At 40.2% G+C, this 22,316-nt stretch overlaps 1 protein-coding gene across 2 annotated transcripts in view; it reads left to right on the top strand.

The window, feature by feature from the left end:
- LOC122558539 (Golgi apparatus protein 1-like) overlaps window positions 1-22,316 on the top strand; it is a 140,147-nt gene that overhangs the window by 78,325 nt on the left and 39,506 nt on the right. For both annotated transcript variants that reach the window (XM_043707238.1, XM_043707237.1), the window contains exons 7-11: window positions 2,404-2,587; window positions 3,548-3,762; window positions 6,764-6,885; window positions 10,567-10,668; window positions 18,576-18,729. In XM_043707238.1, the coding sequence (XP_043563173.1) occupies window positions 2,404-2,587; window positions 3,548-3,762; window positions 6,764-6,885; window positions 10,567-10,668; window positions 18,576-18,729 (777 nt within the window). The remainder of the gene's footprint in view (window positions 1-2,403; window positions 2,588-3,547; window positions 3,763-6,763; window positions 6,886-10,566; window positions 10,669-18,575; window positions 18,730-22,316) is intronic.

Genomic DNA, 22,316 nt, shown 5'->3' with positions numbered 1-22,316 from the left:
CCAAGGGTACTGGTGCCCCTCAGGTTCAGGTGTCGACCATCCTGTTTATAGAGGTCCCACCTTCCCCAGAAAGAACCCCAGTTATCCAAATACCGGAATCCCTCCCTCCTACACCATCCCTGTAGCCACGCATTTAAATGTTCTCTCTCCCTATTCCTCGACTCTCTATCACGTGGCACGGGTAACAAACCAGAGACAACAACTCTGTTCGTTCTAACTTTGAGCTTCCAACCTAGCTCCCTGAAAGCCTGCCTAACATCCTCAGCCGCCCTCCTACTTATGTCATTGGTGCCAATGTGGACCACGACTTCGGGCTGCTCCGCCTCCCCCTTAAGGACCCGGAAAACACGATCAGAGACATAACCATAACAACCATAACCATGCAGAAGTATGCCTAAGGATCGCCACCTGTGAAGTAAAATTTAAAGAGAGTCAATACTATTAGAAATGTCATTTTCCAATTAACTGCAATCTAAAACTATATTAATTTAATCAGGTAACAAACTTTGTGTTTGTGAGGCTATTCAATATTTAGCAGGTTTTAATGTATTATGTAAGTAAATATACTTAATAATTATGTTAGTGGGTAAGTTAGCGAGACACCAGGGCAGTGATCCAGAGATGAATCACTTTTCATGAGAACAGCAAATTTAACCTTCGTGAATTATAATAATTTAATCTGGATTAAAAACCTAGTGTCTACAATTGTGAGCATGAAATTGTTGTAAAAATTTGCTGGTCTGTTGGGGAAGACTATTTGCCATTCTTGCCCATGCTGGTCTTTAGAAGACTGCCTAATTTGCTTCTGATATTGTTCAGTAAGCCATTCAGTTGTATTAAATTTCTATGAAAACATTAGACATTGAGTCATACAACACAGAAACAGACCCTTCAGTCCAGTCTGTCCATGCCAACCAAGTTTCCCAAAAAGAACTAGTCCCATTTGCTTGCATTTGCCCCATATCCTTCTCAGTCTTTGCTGTTCATGTGCCTGTCCAAAGGGACTGGATACAAACCGGCATTTCCAGCAGCTATTTCCCCCTACTCGCTGCTGATGTACATGGTTCCACGCATTGCAACATTTAGTTTTATATGCACATTGGTAACAGTCATTATTGCAAAATCATTTTGAGGCATTGAAGATTGGAGATTACATTGTTGCTAATTTAAGGGAAATTTACCATTTGGAAAATGCACATATAATGCATTAAGTCATAGATATTTGTGGAATTATTTTTAGCAACAGGAATCCTTAACTCTAAAAATTTAAGGATGAATGTAAACAGAGGCATTTATTAGTTAAGCACCTGTAACAATTTGCTTTTAACATTGAAAAAGTGAGGAATTACACATTTGTAATGTTTCACTTTGTGAATAAATCTGAACAGAGTAAAGAGTGATTTCTGGTCTCCACCAAATAGCTGCTTGAAATTTAACAGTTGTTACTTTTTCACTGTTGGAGCACATTCCATGAAGTTAGAAAGATGCAATTATTCCAGTAAGCTTTTCAATGCTATGGCTGCTGAAGATCTCTTATTTTGCTTGTAAACTAGAAAACAGTTTGCCCATGAAATCCTGGATGTTATTTGGACAGCATGCTCATATCTGAAATTCACTGCACTACTTGGTCAAAAATCTAATTCTAGCCTTAACAGCTTGAACTTGTGTGTCACCTTCAACAAAACAGAATATCCCAAAAGGTTTCATAAGTAACAGAAGGTAACAGATACTGATCAGGAAAAGGGTGTTATGGGAGGTAGCAATATGTATGATGAGAGATGTATCTCAGTGGGGTGACTTCAAAAGATAGTTATTGTAGGTGTGTGGAAAGCTGTGTTTCTGACAGTGGAACAGGGGCATACAGACCCATTGAAAGAGCAGTGTGAAAGTTGGCATGAGAGTCATACTGGGACAAAGGCTGTTAGAGGAATTTTGTAAATGAGAGAAAATTCTGACACGAAAGCAAAATGCTGCTGATGCTGCTTAAAATCTGAAATAAAATGCTGGAAAATCTTGAGAGGTCTGGTAGCACTCGTGGAAAGACAAAACAGAGTTCTTGTTTTGAATCCAAAGATTCTTGTTCAGTGAAAAAAAAATGACATTGAAACCAAGGATTTTGAATGCACTTTCTGAAACAAGTTTGCTATTTCTGCTTTCACCAGCTTTGTGCAATGCTGGAGCCGAAATAAATGTTACATCGACAGCTAAATGGGCATCTAGGAGCTCAACAAGTATTGTGTATTAAATTGAAGTTTGGATTCTGGAATTTGCTTGAGCTGCATGAACCTGGGGTTACAACATCATTCTTCTGCTCAACCTGCTTGTTATTGTCATTTTAATGTGGAAAAGTTATTTTCGTTTTGAGGGCTTCTACAGTATAGTGATCTCTATATTCTTTTCCAGTGTCGCGAGGCTCTCACAACTCGACAGAAACTGATTGTACAGGATTACAAAGTGAGTTACTCACTGGCCAAGGCATGTAAAAATGATCTCCGGAAGTATCGATGCAACGCAGAGAACTTGCCTCGTGCTCGTGAGGCTCGACTTTCCTACTTGTTACTCTGTTTGGAATCTTCAGTGCATCGAGGCAAGTACTAACTGTTGCTGGCACTGGTCTTCAGCCCGGCATGTGCTCTGAGTTGAGAATATTAAATATTGACTTTATTTGTAGGTGGCATTGGAGTTTTAAAACCATTTACCAATTAATTTAGCATGAGTCTATACTTTTTCCTGGACCGTCGGAGCACCAGAAAGTTGTGTTATTTTGCCATGATTTTTTGAGAGTGGGAATCTTAGTTTGCTGATTCATTAGGTTGCAGCCAACTGAAGGGGAGCGCCAACCAGACATGACCCTGGATCAGGGAGTTCATGTAGACTCTCACTCGCTTCATGTAATTTTGTGGTTCAAAGTTCAACAAACTCAGTTTGGATATCGTAAGCTAATGGGAGGGTCTTGCAATTTTTAGAGGTTAAAATTGCACAGTGTATCAGTGGAGCTAGGATGGATTCACAGCTTAAGTTATGATGTTCATTTTGTCTGTTCACCGAACCAAAAAAGAAACTGATAGAAAATCCAAGTTGGATTTGGAAATAAACAGGCAACATAGTGAAAAATGAGATTGATAAGTTCATAAGCAGATTGGTGGCCAATTCTGAGCTTTTGGTATAATATTGTTGCAAAGCATTTGCATCGTACTCTGTATGATTTGCTCAATTGCTCATTCTGATTGAGTTGTTAGCATGTTGAGAGTAATAGGTGTATCACTCAATAATAATTCTGTACTTGTTGACTTATACATTCAGTATTATTGAAAAATCATGGAATCTTGGTGCATGCTATTTGACAATGGAATGAAAGCTCAGAAAAACAGCCAGATGCTATTTTTTTCATGTATGTGGCACAGAGGAGAAGGAAGGAATGGATAGCCTTACAAGATATGGGGGTACTAGCAAGTGGAGGATGCCATCGATAATTCCTGCTTAAGAGTTATGGAATTGTTATGTGCAAAATTCTAATGTGTCACTGGTTATCTCTCGAACTGGATAGGTCGACAAGTGAGTGGCGAGTGCCAAGGAGAGATGTTGGATTATCGTAGAATGCTAATGGAAGATTTCTCACTAAGCCCTGAAATTGTCCTCAATTGTCGAAGTGAGATCGAACTCCATTGTTCAGGCTTGCATCGGAAGGGCCGAACGCTACATTGCTTGATGAGAATGGGTCGCGGTGATAAGGGCAACCTGGGGCAGAACTGCCAGCAGTCAGTAAGGATTTTTCTACCTATCAAAAAAAACTTACCTTTTAACCTAAGGATTGGGTTCAAGTCACAGTGCATCATTTGCCATTGGTGGTGCAAGGGATTTTGGGTCACTTTTGGGTGAAGGCAGTGGCTGCACAATACAGGAAATCTGACTTCAAGAGCAGATATTAGGAACGTAGCCTACTTTTGCTGCTATTTTCTATGTCGGTTTATGAGCCAGCCATTCAGTATGATCATGGCTGATCATTCAACTCAGTACCTTGTTCCTGCTTTCTTCCCATACCTTTTGATCCCTTCAGCCCTAAGAACAATGTTGAATTTCACCTTCAAAACATGCAAGGTTTTGGTATCCACTGTGTCCTGGACTGGGGAGTTGCACAACCTCACCACTCTCTGGATAAAGGAATTTCACCTCAGTTCACTCAGAAATGGCCTATCCGGATCTTTAGTTGATGACCCTTGGTTCTAGACTCACCAGTCGTCAGGAACATTCTTCTTGTGTTGACCCTATCTAGTTCTGATAGAATTTTGTAGGTTTGTATTCGGTCTCTCTCCCCCCCGCCCTCAATTTTGACTGAGCAAGTTACTGTATCACACTGACAGGATGGATTACAACGTATGATATCTGGTTAGAAATGTAGTTTTGTTTGAACAATAAGAAAAATTAATTAGGTAGCATAAACTTGTTACTTAAAGGTAAAAATTTAAAGTTAATCATTAAAAGCACCAATGCAGCTAACAGAAAAAAACCAGTCCTCTTTGAAATTATCTTCGTCTTGAAGAGGAGGTGGAGCTGGCAAGGATATGCTGTTAATTAAGTTAATAGATTATTACTCAACATGGACAACAAAACATACAAATAATAACTACTGAAAAGGAGGACTGGGAAGAGCCACAGCAACATCACACTTAGGTGTGAAAATTAGGTTTTAATTAACAGAAGCAACACTGAGATGGCAAAGCTTCTTAGTGCATACTACGAGAAACTAGGATAAGACAGTATTCATAATGACAGAGAATGAAACAACTTAGTAAAGATTAATCTTCAATAAAGAACTCTTTTAAGGTTGAAGTAATAAGTGAGGGGTGAAAGCAATATTGATATGAGACGATAAAATATCACAAGTTAAGTGAATAAAATCTCAAAATTTCATAAAGGAATCTTCACTGAATAATTAAGGCGGGATGTTAAATGGTATAGCAACGTAGGAAAATAGGAAGTTCTACAGAGGGTTAAGTTAACATTCATATTTGCAAGGAAATCTGAATAATACAAAAATAAGACTCAACTGAAATTTCAGAACTAATTGTAACCCTCCGATAATACTTGTGTAAAGTCTTTTTTCCCAGCAGAAAATATCTTTCTCACTGGGGTTGTATGGTAAAGCTTTTCTTTAAATTTTAGTGAATATTCTGTTCTTAGCTATTATTTGATATTCTATCCATAGTTATTCTTAGATATTTTTGTATGTCCTTGGGTATTTGAAATAATTATAAATCAGAACAAAGTAATTATAATAATTATAAATGGTTATAAATCAGACCTATCAGATGTGGTGCTGCCTTTTTAATAACCTTTGAAGACTTGTGGTATACTTATTCATTTCAAGTATAGTGCTTGTAATTTCTGTTGATAAGATTGTATGAATACTAGAATCATTTCACTTAAGTTTTTCTGTTACGACTGAAACAAAGCTACTTTGTATATACCGAAATAGGGAATTATATGTTACTGAGCCAGGGGTTTAGGTATGGAGTGAAGGGAGTCCATTGATATTTTAAATGAGTTTAACAATGATTATTAATAAGAGGCAGTATCAATGAATGAAAACTATTTTTTTTTGAGTCCTTTCAGTTAAACGGAAGAGAGAGGGGGAGAAAAATTGAGCCTCAAGGGCATGATTACCAAGAAGGAAACCGGAACAAGGACTGAGTGAAGGAATTTGGCTTAACTAACACAGATCTTGGCTTGTCTCTGGTGGGGGACACTCTGAGCAGGTCTCAACGAATTCATGTAAAATGTAGGTGTTCGAATAGGATTGCTTTTAATCTGTGTTTGTCTATTTTCCTGCCCACTTTATGGGACCTGGGGAGGCAAAGGGGAAGTAAGAGGAGAAGGAAATGATGACGATGTATTTGCCTCCGTTTTATTCTCAACAATCAACCCAGTCCCCCAGGTCACTTACTCATGAAGTGATTTATAGCATAACTTTTAATTAGACTTAGTTTAGATCTGTATTTCTCTGATGACTCTTAATCATATCTGAAATATTTATTGCATAGCTAAAACATATTCAAGTTAAGCTGGCTATTTTGAAGAAGGTGACATTCTTGGGCAGCTTCTGCCCTGTGGCGTGTTTAATGTCAGTCCTATAGACCTTAGACTAGTGTTGGTGGGTTTAATTAGCTAGAGCTCAGCAGATGGAAATTGAGTGAAATACAGATCTAAACTAAATCTAAATAAGAGTTGGGTTATAAATCACTTCATGAATAAGTGACCTATGGGAACTGGGTTGATTGCTGAGAGTGGAACTGAGGTAAACACATACCTTCCATCTAGTACTCCTCCTCTTACTCCCTTTACCCCCCCAGGCCCCACAAAGTAAGCAGGAAAGTCGACAAACCCAGATTAAAAGCAACCTAATTCGAACATCCTACATTTTAAATGAATTTGTTGAGATCTGCTCCGAGTATCCCCCACCAGAGCCGAACCAAAGTCAGTCTGAGTTAATCTAAACTCCTTCACTCTGTTGTTCTTGTTTCCATTCTGTTAAAGGCGACTTTGAGCCTCACTTTTCATTGTCCCTTTCTTCTGTTTAGCTGAAAAGGCTCAAAAAAGGTTTTCATTAGTTGACTTTGCTTCTTGGCCCTTTTTAATACTCATTGATTACTCATTTAAAATATCGGTCTGTCCATACCTAACCCCCTGCTGCTGAAAATAAATTTTGTGGATCAGATTTACAGCTAGTTTGTGGTACCTAAAGTTTTTTCTACTCTTAATTCAGCTTCAATCCCTAATTCAAGAAACAGACCCTGGTGCAGACTATCGTATTGATCGAGCACTGAATGAAGCCTGTGAATCTGTCATCCAAACAGCCTGTAAACACATCCGCAATGGAGATCCAATGTAAGTCGAGAAACCATGGTGCTTTCTGTTCAAAGTCATGTGTGTAGAGTCTCTGTGTAAGATACTAGACTTGAGCTTCTCTTGTGTGTCTGCCTTCAGTTGCAACAAAACTTTATGCTGCTTGTGTGATTTTATTTGGACTCAAGATAATAAGGTTAAAACATCACCTGAACCATCCAGGAGTGAATTTTGAAGCACAATGGCAATATTCAACTTTCTCCAAAGGATTGTCGATACGGAAACAATAAGACTGTAGATTCAGTTAGACAAAAATGCCAAAATGCCATATTGAACAAAGTCAGATAAATGGTATGAGGTCCTGACGTGGTTGAATTATCGAACAGGCCTCAGTAGCTGAATGGCCTTGTTTTGTGGCTCATGGCCATTTGGCAAATGCCTCATCCAGAGTAGCAATAAACCACAGACAATGTTCTTAGTTTATTTTCTGATGGAGCCAGCTGTTCTCAACCATGGAACTGATTGGAGTACTTAGTCTAATGACTAGGCCATATTACTGATTCTGTTCACTGTTTGATGGCTTCGACTGGAAAGCATACTTAAAGTCATAGAGATGTACAGCATGGAAACAGACCCTTCTGTCCAACCTGTCCATGCCAACCAGATATCCCAATCCAATCTAGTCCTAGCTACCAGCACCTGGCCCATATCCCTCCAAACCCTTCCTATTCATATACCCATCAAACTGCTTCTTAAATGTTGAAATTGTACCAGCCTCCACCACTTCCTCTGGCAACTCATTCCATACATGTACCACCCTCTGTGTGAAAAAGTTGCCCCATATATCTTTCCCCTCTCACCCTAAACCTATGCCCTCTAGTTCTGGACTCTCCCACCCCAGGGAAAAGACTTTGCCTATTTACCCTATCCATGCCCCCCTCAATTTTGTAAACCTCTATAAAGTCACCCCTCAGCCCCCAACGCTCCAGGAAAAACAGCTCCAGGAAAAACAGCCCCAGCCTGTTCAGCCTCTCCCTATAGTTCAAATCCTCCAACCCTGGCAACATCCTTGTTAATCTTTTCTGAGCACTTTCAAGTTTCACAACATCTTTCCGATAGGAAGACCGGAATTGCACACACTATTCCAACAGTGGCTTAACCAATATCCTGTACAGCTGCAACATGACCTTCAACTCCTGTACTCAATACTCTGACCAATAAAAGAAAGCATACCAAACGCTTTTTTCACTATTTTATCTACCTGCAACTCCATTTTCAAGGAGCTATGAACATGCACCCCAAGGTCGGTTTGTTCAGTAACACTCCCTAGGACCTTACCATTAAGTGTATAAGTCCTGCTAAGATTTGCTTTACCAAAATGCCGCACCTCACATTTATCTGAATTAAACTCCATCTGCCACCTCTCAGCCCATTAGCCCATCTGGTCAAGATCCTTTTGTAATCTGAGTTAACAGTCTTCGTTGTCTACTACATCTCCAATTTTGGTGTCATCTGCAAACTTACTAACTGTACCTCTTATGCTCGCATCCAAATCATTTATGTAAATGACAAAACGGAGAGGACCCACCACCAATTCTTGTGGCACTCCACTGATCACAGGCCTCCAGTCTGAAAAACGACCCTCCACTACCACCCTCTGTCTTTTACCTTTGAGCCAGTTCTCTTTGTTACTTCCTCAAAAAACTCAGTCAAGTTTGTGAGACATGATTTCCCACGCACAAAGCCATGTTAACTATCCCTTGCCTTTCCAAATACATGTACATGTACATCCTGTCCCTCAGGATTCCCTCTAACAACTTGCCCACCATCGACATCAGGCTCACTGATCTATAGTTCCCTGGCTTGTCCTTACCACCCTTCTTAAACAGTGGCACCTCACCTGTGACTATCGATGATACATATATATCTCAGCAAGAGGCCCAGCAATCACTTCTCTAGTTTCCCACAGAGTTCTAGGGTATACCTGATCATGTCCTGGGGATTTATCCACCTTTACCCGTTTCAAGACATCCAGCACTTCCTCCTCTGTAATGTGGGCTTTTTTCAAGATGGCGCCATCTTTTTCCCTACAGTCTATATCTTCCATATCCTTTTCCACAGTAAATACTGATGCAAAATACTCATTTAGTATCTCCCCCATTTTCTGTGGCTCCACACAAAGGCCGCCTTGCTGATCTTTGAAGGGCCCTATTCTCTCCCTAGTTACCCTTTTGTCCTTTATGTATTTGTAAAAACTCTTTGGATTCTCCTTAATTCTATTTGCCATCTATTTGCCATCTCATGTCCCCTTTATGCCCTCCTGATTTCCCTCTTAACTATACTCCTACTGCCTTTATACTCTTCTAAGGATTCACTCGACCTATCCTGTCTATAATTGACATATGCTTCCTTCTTTTTCTTAACTAAACCATCACCCAGCATTTTCTATACCTACCAGCTTTTTACCCTGACAGGAATATACTTTCCCTGGATTCTCGTTATCTCATTTCTGAAGGCTTCCCATTTTCCAGCCGTCCCTTTACCTGCAAACATCTTCCCCCAATCAGCTTTTGAAGGTTCTTGCCTAATACCGTCAAAATTGGCCTTTCTCCAGTTTCCAACCTCAACTTTTAGGTCTGGTGTATCCTTTTCCATCATTATTTTAAAACTACTAAGATTATGGTTGCTGGCCCCAAAGTGATCCCCCATTGACACCTCTGTCACCTGCCTTGCCTTATTTCCCAAGAGTAGGTCAAGTTTTGCACCTTCTCTAGTAGGTATATCCATTTACTAAATCAGAAAGTTGTCTTGTACACACTTCACAAATTCTTCTCCATCTGAACCCTTACCACTATGGCAGTGTCAGTCTGTGTTTGGAATGTTAAAATCTTCTACCATAACCTATTATTCTTACAGTTAACTGAGATCTCCTTACAAGTTTGTTTCTCAATTTCCCTCTGACTATTAGACGGTCTATAATATAATCCCAATTAGGTGATCATGACTTTGTTCTTTCTCAGTTCCACCCAAATAACTTCCCTGGATGTATTTCCAGGAATATTCTCCCTCAGCACAGCTGTAATGCTATTCCTGATCAAAAATGCCCTCACGAGCTTGTAGCACCGGGGATAATCCTGATGTTACTACTCTCGAGGACCTCCTTTGTAAATTTCTGCCTAACTCCCTGTAATCTCCCTTCAGAATCTCAACCTTTTCCCTTCCTATATCGTTGGTTCTAATGTGGACAATAACTTCTTGCTGGCCCCTCTCCCCCTGAGAGCATTCTGCACCCTCTTTGAGAATCCTTGATCCAGGCACGAGGGAAGCAACGCACAATTCTGCTTTTTCGCTACTGGCCACAGAAACATCGGACTAGAGAATCCCCTAACACAATTTATTGACAGAAGGTTGTATTAGCTTCAACTGTTAAGTATTCTGTTTCTAACCTGAGTTGTATATGGAAGACCTGCCATTCTCTTTAGAACTGGATCCCAACAAGCGTCCATGTTTTCAAACTGATTGGCAGAAGGGAAGTGCATTTTATTAAACTGGAGCCTACCAGATATATGTACAGGTTAACACCAAAAACATTGTGATTGTGCATCAACCTTCTGCAAAATTGCTCATTTGCTGTTGCAGTACACTGTCGGTGATAGTTATGCATTTAGTGAACTGATCAAGCTGAGCTGGTTTGCTAATGTCTGCTATATTTTCTACTGGCAGGATCCTGTCGTGTCTGATGGAACACCTATACACAGAAAAGATGGTGGAGGAGTGTGAACATCGCCTGCTTGAGCTGCAGTACTTCATCTCCCGCGATTGGAAGTAAGCATTGAAGTTTGTCCCGCCAATTAAGGAAGTACATTGTTACCTGACCACAAACGATTAAAACGGAAAAGTATTTGCGAATGGAGTAAAAAAGAAAAAAAAATTGCTGGAAATATCATGGCTGTCTGTTGGCATCCAAAATGAGGTTAATCAAGCCTCTCCCTTTTTGGCATGGTGTGACCTCTGTACTCCATCAGCTGCGTAGTCTCCTTGAGGGAGGAAATTTTCAAGCTTGTCAGGAAGTTTGGGGCAATAATGCTTTGACCTCTGAAAGTAGTGTGACAACTCCAGGAGACAAATGTAACTGGAAAAAAATGTATTTATGGAAGGAAAGACTGATTACTTTAAACAAGGTCCAAGATATTGGTGTTAATGAAGTTGACCATTTTCACAAAGAACCTGTAAATAGCTTTTTTCTGTACAGTGGGATTAAATACATTCTGCATAAAGTCATGTGGATAGGTTGAAAATGGCTTGTTAATGCTGAACTAGGAGCAAATTCAAGGTCATTAATTATTTTTCTGATGAACAAGCAAGTACTGAGTATAACTGCGAAATCAATGCCCTGGTGAAGAGAATAGTGCTATGCAGTTGGTGTCCCAGATTTGCTGCTAGCAAATTTTGTATTGACTTCCTGTTTTTCCGGGTTTGAAATAAAATGCCATGTCTTAAGATGTTTTGAACATCTCATCCAATTGAGATTGAGATTGAAATTTTGCTGAAGTCCCAAGTTTGTTGTGTGTATTCTTCTGTTAAGGTGGGCATGCCTGCCATATTGAGGAACATGGAGGCAGAATGATGCTCACAGCTGCATCATGTCCATTTTAATGTGACACTAAGCAGGATCATGAGCCATTAGAACTCAGCCATATTAATTGTGCAAAAATCTGAGGCCAAAACAAGGAATTTACTGTAACTGTTGCTGTTTATTGGCATTCAAAACAACGAGTTGTTAAGAGTCTGTCACTAATTGGCATGATGTTGTCACCATCACCTCCATGCAGGAACATAACCGTATCGTTTTGAGAGGAGACTAATTTTATACCAATTGTCTGTGCTTCTCTGAAGATGCTAACTTGTGTTGAAAATACCAAGAGCTCGGGGAGAAGGAATGATTGAGAAGATATTATGAGAAGGCTTCCACCCAGTCTCCCATTTTAAGTTGACCTGTATAAAATGTGTTTTGTATTGGTCACTCTTCAGGATAATGAAGTTGCTATTAAAACTTCAATGAAATATAACGGCAGATGTTTGAAATGCATATGCAGTGGTCTTCATTCCAGTTAGATCTTGCCGATGTAGTTTGGCTTATTATGACATTTTGAGCTTGGATGGTATTCAGGCTGGTTTACATGTCTCAAAATTTTTCATTTTTGTGGTTTTTCTTGTAAGGTCAGACTTGGCAGCCCCAAAAGGAGAAAATCTGTATGTTTTTGCAGTTAGGTGAAATAGTGACCAAAACATGAATCTCTGTGTTTTTGTCTAAATGGTGGATCGCTTAAGTAGGCAGTAAATCTTCAACTAATGGTTGCAATTGAAGTACCTGATATTTATATAGTGTAACAAATTAACTGGAGAATTTTTTTCTTGAAATATCACTTTAAATAGAATCTATGACCTCTTGACTGAGGAGGTGACCTATGAACTGCAGTAACTAGTGGGTACACATCTTATCTGTTGTCATGGAAGAAACTCGAAGAAACTTCAGAATACAAACAGAACAGCTAATGCTGTATTTTTCAGTTTTTGGTTATAACTTTTTTGATTAATTCAAGTTCTGTTGCTTTATCAAGATGCTGAGCCTCTCCTTGCAAGTAGCATCTGAATTTGTGTCTAAAGTGCTATACAGTAGAAAGTGTTCTGATTGTAAATTGGTCCTTTTACAAATAGAATGGGTAGTAACGTTCTTGGTTATAAAATAGAATTAGGGGAGAGTGAAGACTGCAGATGCTGGACATCAGAGTTGAGAGTGTGGTGCTGGAAAAGCACAGCAGGTCAGATGATGAAGTGCTTCTGCTCGAAATGTTGATTCTCCTGCTCCTCAGATGCTGCCTGACCTCTGTGCTTTTCCAGCACAACACACTCGACAATAAAATAGATTTGGTAATCTTTCTAACTTACTCTAATTAAATGCATGGACTATTTGCAATAAGGTAAATTATTAATAGTGCAATTATGCAATTTGGGTACAATATGATTATGGTTACAGAGGTGTGACTATAGTATGGGTACTGAACATGTAAGGACTTCCAGTCTTTTGTAAGAACAAGCGAAAAGGAGTTAGGGTGGCATTGTTAGTGAAAGATGAACATAAGAAACAGGAGCAGAAGTTAGCCATCTGCCCTTCGCACCTGCTCCGCCATTCAATAAGATCATGCTGATCTTCTCGTGGCCTCAGCTCCACTTATCCATCCTTTCACCATAGCGCTTAATTCCTTTACGGTTCAAAAATTCATCTAACTTCGCATTAAAAGCATCCAATGAGGAAGCCTCACCTACTTCATTGTTTATGGAATTCCACACATTTGCAACCCTGTGGGTGAAGAAGTTCCTTCTCAATTCAGTCCTAAATCTGCTGCCCCTAATCTTGAGGCTATGCCTCTTGTCCGAGTTTCACTCTCCATTGGAAACATTCTCGCTACTTCTATCTTACTTATTCCCTTCATAATTTTATTTGTTTCTGTAAGATCCCTCCTCATTCTTCTAAATTCCAATGAATATAATTCCAGTCTTCTCAGTCTTTCCTCATAAGCCAACCCCTTCAACTCCGGAATCAACTTAGTGAACCTCTTCTGTATCTCTTGTCATGGCAGTACATGCTTTCTCAAGTAAGGAGACCAAACGACATATAGTACTCTAGATATGGCCTCACCACCACCCTATACAGCTGTAGCACAACCTCTCGGCTTTTAAATTGAATCCCTTCAGCAGTGAAGGACAAAATTCCATTTGCCTTATTAATTATCTGTTGCACCTGCAGACCAACCTTCTGTGATTCATGCACAAGGACACCCAGGTCCGTCTGCATAGTAGCATGCTGCAATTTCTTTACCATTCAAATAATAGTCCTTTTTATTATTATTCCTACCAAAACATTTATTAACATGGTACTCCATCTGCCAGACCTTTGTCCACTCACATAAACTATTTATGTCGCTCTGTAAAATTTCATGGTTCTCTGCACACTTTGCTCTACCACTCGTCTTAATGTCTTCCGTAAACTACACATGGTCCCCAACTCCAAATCATCTATGTAAGTTGTGAATAATTGTGGTTGGAGAGAAAGTCAGGACTGCAGATGTTGGAGATCAGACCTGAAAAATGTCGCACTGGAAAAGCACAGCAGATCAGGCAGCATCCGAGGGGCAAGAGAATCGATGTTTCAGACATAAGCCCTTCATTAAGATTCTTTCATGAACCCATGCTGCGTCTGCCCAGTGGGACAATTTATATCTAGATGTCTTGCTATTTCTTCTTTGATAATACATTCAAGCGTTTCCCCACTACAGAATAATTGCATTCCCAATACTGATCCTTGAGGCTCACCACTCGTCACTGATCGCTAACCAGAAAAGCACTCATTTATCCTCAGTCTTTGCTTCCTGTTAGTTAACCAATCTTCTATGCATGCTAATTCATTATCTGTAACACCATGCATCTTTATCTAATGCAGCAAGCCTTTAGTGTGCACCTTGTCGACTGCCTTTTGAAAATAGAGATACATCACATCTACTGGGTCCCCGTTGTCCACCATGCTCGTAATGTCTTCATAGAATTCCAGTAAATTAGATAAGCATGACCTGTCTTTCGTGAACCTGTGCTGGGTCTGCCCAACGGGACAATTTCTATCTCGATGTCTTGCTATTTCTTCCTTGATAATAGATTCAAGCATTTTCCCCCACTATAGAAGTTAAGCTCACCAGTCTATAATTCCCCATCTTTTGTCTACCTCCTTTGTGCTACCTTTACTGTTTTCCAATCTGCTGGAACTGCCCTAGAGTCCAGCGAATTTTGGAAAGTGCATTTGCTGTTTCTCTCGCCATCTCTTTTAGTACCTTGGGATGTATTCCATCAGGGCCAGGATACTTGTCTACCTTTAGCTCTATTTGCTTGCCTAGCACTACCTATTTCATGATAATGATTGTTTCCAAGTCCTCACCTACCTTTGTCTCCTTGTGAATTATTGGCATGTTACTTGTGTCTTCCACTACGAAGACCAACACACATACCTGTTCGAATGCCATGGCCATTTCCCATTACTAAATCCCCTTTCTCATCCTGTGAAGGATGCATGTTTACCGTAGCCACACTTTTTCATTTTATATATTTATAGAAACTTCTGTCTGTCTTTTGAATTCTGAGCTAGTTTACACTCATAATCTATCTTACTCTTCTTTGTAACATTTTTGTGGCTTTCTGTTGACCTTAAAGTTTTCCCAATCTTCTAGTTTCTTGCTGATTTTTGCCACTTCACATGCCTTCTCTTTTATCCTTAGACACCCATGGCAGATTACCTCTTTTCCTACTGCCCTTCCTTTCCATTGGTATATACTTTTGTTGAGCACCTTTGACAAACAGTGGAGGACTTTCAAAGCAATGTTTCACCGTCCCACCATGAAGTCTTTGCTATCAGTCTCCTTTAGCCAACTTCTCTCTCTTCCTATTGTAGTCTCACTTGTTTAAGCACAGGACCCTGATATTGGAGTTTATCTTCACCACACTTTACATCTGTGTTTTAAATTCAACCATACAGTCATCGCTCCTTCCAAGAGAATCCCTAACTATGATACAATTAATTACTCCTGTCTCATAACACAGGACCAGATCTTGGATAGCTTTTCCTCTTTTGGTTCAATTACATATTGTTCAAAAAAACTATCGTGGATACACTCAATGAACTTCTCCTCAAGGCTACCCTCACCAACCTGGTTCGACCAATCGACATGTAGCTTAAGATACCCCATGATAATTTCCATACCATTTTACAGGCATTAGTTATTTCCTTGTTTCTTGCCCACCCCAATGTGATATTGTTATTTGGTGGCCTAAAGACTATGCCTATCCATGACTTTTGCTTCTTAAAATTGCTAATTTCCACCCAAATGGGTTCAAACTTATTCTCCACAGAACCTATATCATCTCTCACTATTGCCCTGATGTCATTGGTAAGTATAAGAGTTGCACTACCTCCCTTACCTTCCTGTCTGTCCTTCTGAATATATCCCTGGATATTTAACTCCCAGTCTTAATCATCCAGCAACCACGTCTCTATAATGGCTATTAAATCACTAGCTACCTGACAAAGGAGCAGCGCTCCAAAAGCTTGTACTTCCAAATAAATCTGTTGAACTATAACTTAGTGTTATGTGATTTCTAACTTTGCCCACCCCAGTCCAACACCAGCACCTCCACATCATAAATCATACTAATTTGCAATGATTTGTGCCACTAGCTCATCTACCTTGTCTCAAATGCTACAAGAATTCAGATAAGGTGCCTTTATATTAGTTTATATACCCACTTTATGAATTCTAACATCTCCATTAATAGGATCTACTGAGTTACCCTTTATTTTAACTTTTCACAGTCTGCCATGTAGTTAAACACTCCTGCACACATGTTAGCCTGTTGTATTTCTTTCTATTTACCATCATACTTCCTGTCATTTTCCCTTTCCTTTCCCTCCGATTCACTAGTTTAAAGTCCTAGCGACCACCCTATTTATCCTTTTCACTAGAAGACTGGTTCCAGATGGGTTCAGGTGGAGACCGTCCCATTGGTGTAGATCCCTCCTGTCCCAGAACTGATGCCAATGCCCCATGAAATGGGATGACTCCTTCCCACACCACTCCTTTAGCCACATGTTTACTTCCCTTATTTTCTTATCCCTAATCCAATTTGCATGTGGCCCAGGTAGTAATCCAAAGATTATTATCCTTGAGGACCTGCTCCTTAATTTCGTTCCTAGTGCTTGATAATCCCCTAACAGGTCCTCCTTTCACCCTTGCCTATGTTGTTTGTTCCAATGTGGGCCACAACAACTGGATTCTCCCCATCCCTCTCCACTATCCTTTCAAGCCAGTCAGAGATGTCCCACACCCTAGCACTGGGCAAGCAACATACCACACAGGACTCTCGATCCTGCTTACAAAGGATACTATTTATCCCCCTAATTATAGAATCCCCTACAACTACCAGTTGACCTTTTGAGTTCCTCCTGCTTGAATGGCCTCCTGTATCACAGTGCCTTGGTCAACTGGCTCATCCTCCCTGCAGCTCTGTCGCTTATCCATGCAGGGACCAAATTCCTTGTACCTGTTGGACAAGGTCAAGAGCTGAGGCTCCTCCACCTGGATCCCTCAGCTGCCTCACTTATAGTTACACCCTGCTGTCTCTGGCCACTGAATTTGTGGTACTTAATCCACCAGGTGCGACTGCCTCCTGAAACAGAGCATCCAGGTACTTCTCCCCATCACGGATGTACCGTAGTGTTTGAAGCTCAGATTCTAGCTCATCAAGACTGAGCTTGAGTTCCTCGAGCAACCTACCCTTTTTGCAGATGTGGTCACTGCAGATTGCAATAGGATCAGCCCGCTCCCACATCATATATCTACAGCACATCACCTGCCCAGCCATCTCTACTTAATTAATATATTCGTTAGTTAATCCCTGATTAATCTAGTTCATTTTGGGTGTCTTTTTTCAAATCTTGGCTAGATTTTCAATCAGCCAATCAGGTAACCGCTCTCCTGTGGTGCCACTTTTTCAGTTTGGTTTCAGTTGCTCCATGTGGTCAGTTAGTTATTTACTTAAAGCTCTGCTCCTCCCTCCGACTTGGAAAACAAGGCCGTGAATCCCACGGTCAGTTAGTTATACGCTTACAACTCTGCTCTGCCTTCTGACTCTGAAATCAATGCAGTGGTGAGAAATAATATTGGTGCAGAAAATCCACATGTATAAACAGTCTGAATGAAGCTTCAAACCAGGGATTGAGAATTGGCTGTCACACAGGAAACCAAGAGTAGGCCATTTTCAGATAATAATTTACGGAGTAATGCAGGGACCAGTATTTAGCATAATATATGTTTTAGTGATTTGGGTGAAGAAAACAAGTTAATATTTTGATGTCCCAATGTTAGGTGGAATTGAGCGTTGTGAGAAAAATATAAACCGCCTGCCAGGTGATTTAGACAATTTGAGTCAGCGGCCAAATGCATGGCAGCTGCAGTGTAAAATAAATAAGTATGGAGTTATCCAATTCAGCAGGAAAAACCAGAATGGCAGTGTATTATTAGCGAGCATCCAGGTGCAGCAAACAGTGAGAAAGACAATGTAGCTATGTTGGCCTTCACTACTGGAGGGATCAAGGAAAGTTTACTGCAGTTGTATAGGACCTCGGTGAGACCACACCTGGAGTATTATATGTGGTTTTAGTTTGATTGCTGAAGAAAAGATAGACTCACCAGAGAGGGAGTTCAGCGAAGGTTCACCAGGCCGATTGCTGGAATGGCAGGTTTGTTATAAGAGCAGATAATGAATCAACTGGACCTGTTTGTTGGAGTTTAAAAGGATGAGAAGGGATCTCATTGAAACATTAAGAATTCTTACAGGGTTGGATGGGCACGATGCAGGAGTGGTGTTTCTCCTGTCCTGGAGAGAACATTCCAGGTCAACGGGTCACAGTCTTGGGATATGGGGACCGCTGTTTTGGACTGTGGAGAAGTTTCTTCACTTGTCGGGTGTGAACCTGTGCAAATCTCTGTCACAGAAGGCTGTGGAGATCAGGGATGAAATAGATAGTCAGCCAGGATCACGTTGAATTGGCAGAACCAGCTTGATGGGCTCAATGCCCTCTCCTCCTATTTTCTATGTTTCTAACAATATCTCATGGTTTCTTTCTTTAGACTCGATCCTGTCCTTTATCGCAAGTGCCAAGGCGATGCTTCCAGACTTTGCCACACCCAGGGCTGGAATCAAACCAATGAGATGCTGCCACCTGGAGCAGTGTTTTCTTGCCTATATCGTCATGCGTATCGCACAGAAGAACAAGGACGAAGGGTAAGAAGGCAGACCATTGCTGAGTGTTGATAAGTGTAGAAGACGGTATCAGTTCAGCACATTAGTAATAATCCCACTTAGAATACAATGCACTTGGAATCCAAGAATGATCCCGGAGATGAAGGGCTTGTCATTTGAGGAGTGGTTAGGGACACTGGTCTTGAGGATTTGTTGGAGTTGAGAAGAATGAAGAGGGATCTCACTGAAACTTGCAGAATACTGAGTGGCCGAGATAGAATGGACATAGAGATCATGTTTCCTTGGTAGGAGAGACTAGGACCAGAGGTCACAGCATGAGAGTGAGGGGATGACTCGATAGGCCCAGTGGCCTAATTTTGCTTTTATGTCTGGTCTTATGCTGCACATGTCTTTGAAAGGAATCTGGGCGTGGAGCTTTGGTAGCTTACTTGGCCATTGATGAGATCACTTCAGAGTTTCTCCAAGGGCTGTTAAATGTAATTTTCTGCAAACTCTGACTTCTGTTTCAATGCACTATATATGGAGGGTGATGCCCTAAGAAACTGATAATTTCGTTCTTGGGTTAATTGACCTGAGATGTGCATGTGTAAATAGTGCTTAAAACACTTTCATGAAAGAATTAATTCTGCATCTGATTAGTATTTTATCACATGATCACTCCCATGATATAAAATTTTAATCTTAAAAGTCAATTGAATTGAACTGTTTACCACTGCACTGCTGAGAATGAAACTTCTTTTGGGTAAGTGCTGACTTTTCTGGAATATGGCCTTAAGTGAGGCTGACTTGAAATGCGATTGCAACATGAAGCACACTGCTGCTTCCTACTGTTTCAAAGAAAGTACATGATATTGAAAGAAGATCACCAAACTCCCTTTTACTGGGAGCTGTGTTTCTAATTACTCCGATACTCATCTGATTTCCCATATATGGCCTAGCATAGTTAGTGCCTGCAACTTGGAGAGGTTGTTGGTGATGGAATGTGATGCATTCCACTGTATCATGACTCTTTCAGAGTTGGATCGGTTCGTGCAGTATAATATATAAACTAAAATGAATATATATTCTCATCTGCCACCAATAATTTAAATTCCCTTTCACAATTAGAATCTATCTACCTCTACTTTAAAATAATTTGATCTTTTGCATCACGAAGGAGAGTTTTTTTTTCAAGCAGAGTTTGTGTGGGAGAGACTTCCAAGTGTTGAGCTTCAATCTGGAGAAGGGTCTTTTTTACTTAAAAAAAATTGAGCAGAAAGACATGCGAAGGAGAGATCGCTTTCACATATGGAGCTTGTGGAGATGCTTACATCTGGACGGCTGAAGGCAGAGTTTTTTAATCCAGAGATTGAAAGCTGACAGTTGGAGGACTTGAGACAGTTTTTAGATTGTTTCAGATAAGTGTTTGATTTTTGTTTTAAGTTTTTTATTTATCTTTTGCACGATTAAGATTAAAATCTGAGAGTAAGGAAGGGGTCATTTCTTTTTATATATAGGTGCTATTGAAAGCTTTTTAGGGTTGTGCCTGCAACTTGGAGAGGTTGTTGGTGATGGAATGTGATGCATTCCACTGTATCATGACTCTTTCAGAGTTGGATCGGTTCGTGCAGTATAATATATAAACTAAAATGAATATATATTCTCATCTGCCACCAATAATTTAAATTCCCTTTCACAATTAGAATCTATCTACCTCTACTTTAAAATAATTTGATCTTTTGCATCACGAAGGAGAGTTTTTTTTCAAACAGAGTTTGTGTGGGAGAGACTTCCAAGTGTTGAGCTTCAATCTGGAGAAGGGTCTTTTTTACTTCAAAAAAAATTGAGCAGAAAGACATGCGAAGGAGAGATCGCTTTCACATATGGAGCTTGTGGAGAGGCTTACATCTGGACGGCTGAAGGCAGAGTTTTTTAATCCAGAGATTGAAAGCTGACAGTTGGAGGACTTGAGACAGTTTTTAGATTGTTTCGGATAAGTGTTTGATTTTTGTTTTAAGTTTTTTATTTATCTTTTGCACGATTAAGATTAAAATCTGTGAGTAAGGAAGGGGTCATTTCTTTTTATATATAGGTGCTATTGAAAGCTTTTTAGGGTTTAATGTCACTGAGGGCATTCAAGTGACACAATGTGATGACTAGTAGATTCAGAGAAGTGATTATGCAGCAAGTTCAGTCAGATAGATGATTGACTGACAGGAAAGGTATTCCTTTCTCAAACAAATATTTCATTTTGGATACTGTTGAAGGGGATGATCTCTCAGAGGAAAATGGAAGTGGCAGTCAAATCTTCAACACTAAGAATGAACCTTATGTTAGGTGGGGTTTGAATTGGAGGACTCACTTGTCAGGGGGCACACAAGAGATTCCACAGCAGTGAGCTTGAATCTTTGATAGTTTGTTGCTTTCCTAGTGCCACAATCAAGGACATCTCAAAAATGTTTGAAGCATAACGTCAAAGGGGAGTGAGAGAAGTTGGAACTTGTTGTATGCGTTGTTGGGAATTACATAGTTAGGGAAAGGGTTAAGGCTTTGCACAGTGAATGTAAGAGGTTCGGGAGAAGGTTAAAACATAGAACCTCAAGTAGTAATCTCTGGTTTGCTCCCAGTGCCAAGCTCTAATGAGGGAAGGACTAAATGGATAGACAAATAACTCAATGACTGAAAAGACGGTGTAATGTGCATGGGTTCAGATTCCTTAATCATTGGGGTCTCTTCTTGGGTAGAAAAGCCCTTTACGAAAGGATGGATTTCAGCTGAACTGGAAGGGGATCAGTATCCAGGTGGGGAGGTTTTCTAATTCTTTTTCGGGAGCCTGTGATGGGGGTCCTATGTAACAGTGAAAATAGAAAGACAGATGAGGATGATTCTGAATCAAAAAAGAGCAAATTAATTTGAAAAGACTGACGAGCAAATCCGAGTACGAGTAACTCTGAAGAATTAAATTGCATTCATTTCAATGCAAGGCGTCTTACAAGAAAGGCTGTTTGAAATCAGGGCATGTTTCGAAACATGGAACTGGATGTCAGAACTATGACAAACTTGGCTGAGGGTAGGACAGGACTGGCAACTCATTGTTCTGGATTTTAGATGCTACAGGAAGGATTGAAAGGGAGGCAAGAGTGGAGGGAGAGTAGCATTTTTGATTGAGAAAAACATTGTCACTGTAATGAGAGAGGATATTTCAGCGGGATCATCCAGTGAAAATATATGGGTTGAAGTTAGAAGTAAGAAAGGGATGATCACCCTGATGTGATTGTGCATAAGGGCCCCCAGTAGTCAGAGTGAAATTGAGGAGCAGACATGTAGAGAAATCTCATGTGTAAGAATAATATAGTTGTAGTAGTAGGGAATTTTAATTTTTCAAATGTTGCCTGAGATTGCCATAGTGTTAAAGATTTGGATGGTGAAGAATTTGTTAAATGTGTTCAAGAAAATTTTCATTGGTAATGTGTAAATGTTCCTACCAGAGAAGGAGCAAAACTTGACCTTCTGTTGGGAAATAAGGCAGGACAAGTGACTGAAGTGTTAGTAGGGGAATACTTAGGGACTGAAAATGTGTTGCTGGAAAAGCGCAGCAGGTCAGGCAGCATCCAAGGAACAGGAGAATC

This window comes from Chiloscyllium plagiosum, chromosome 17 (genome assembly GCF_004010195.1).
Source record: "Chiloscyllium plagiosum isolate BGI_BamShark_2017 chromosome 17, ASM401019v2, whole genome shotgun sequence".
NCBI classification, from domain to species: domain Eukaryota; kingdom Metazoa; phylum Chordata; class Chondrichthyes; order Orectolobiformes; family Hemiscylliidae; genus Chiloscyllium; species Chiloscyllium plagiosum.
Note: the sequence above shows the minus strand (reverse complement) of the source record. Positions and strands in the feature narration are given on the sequence as shown.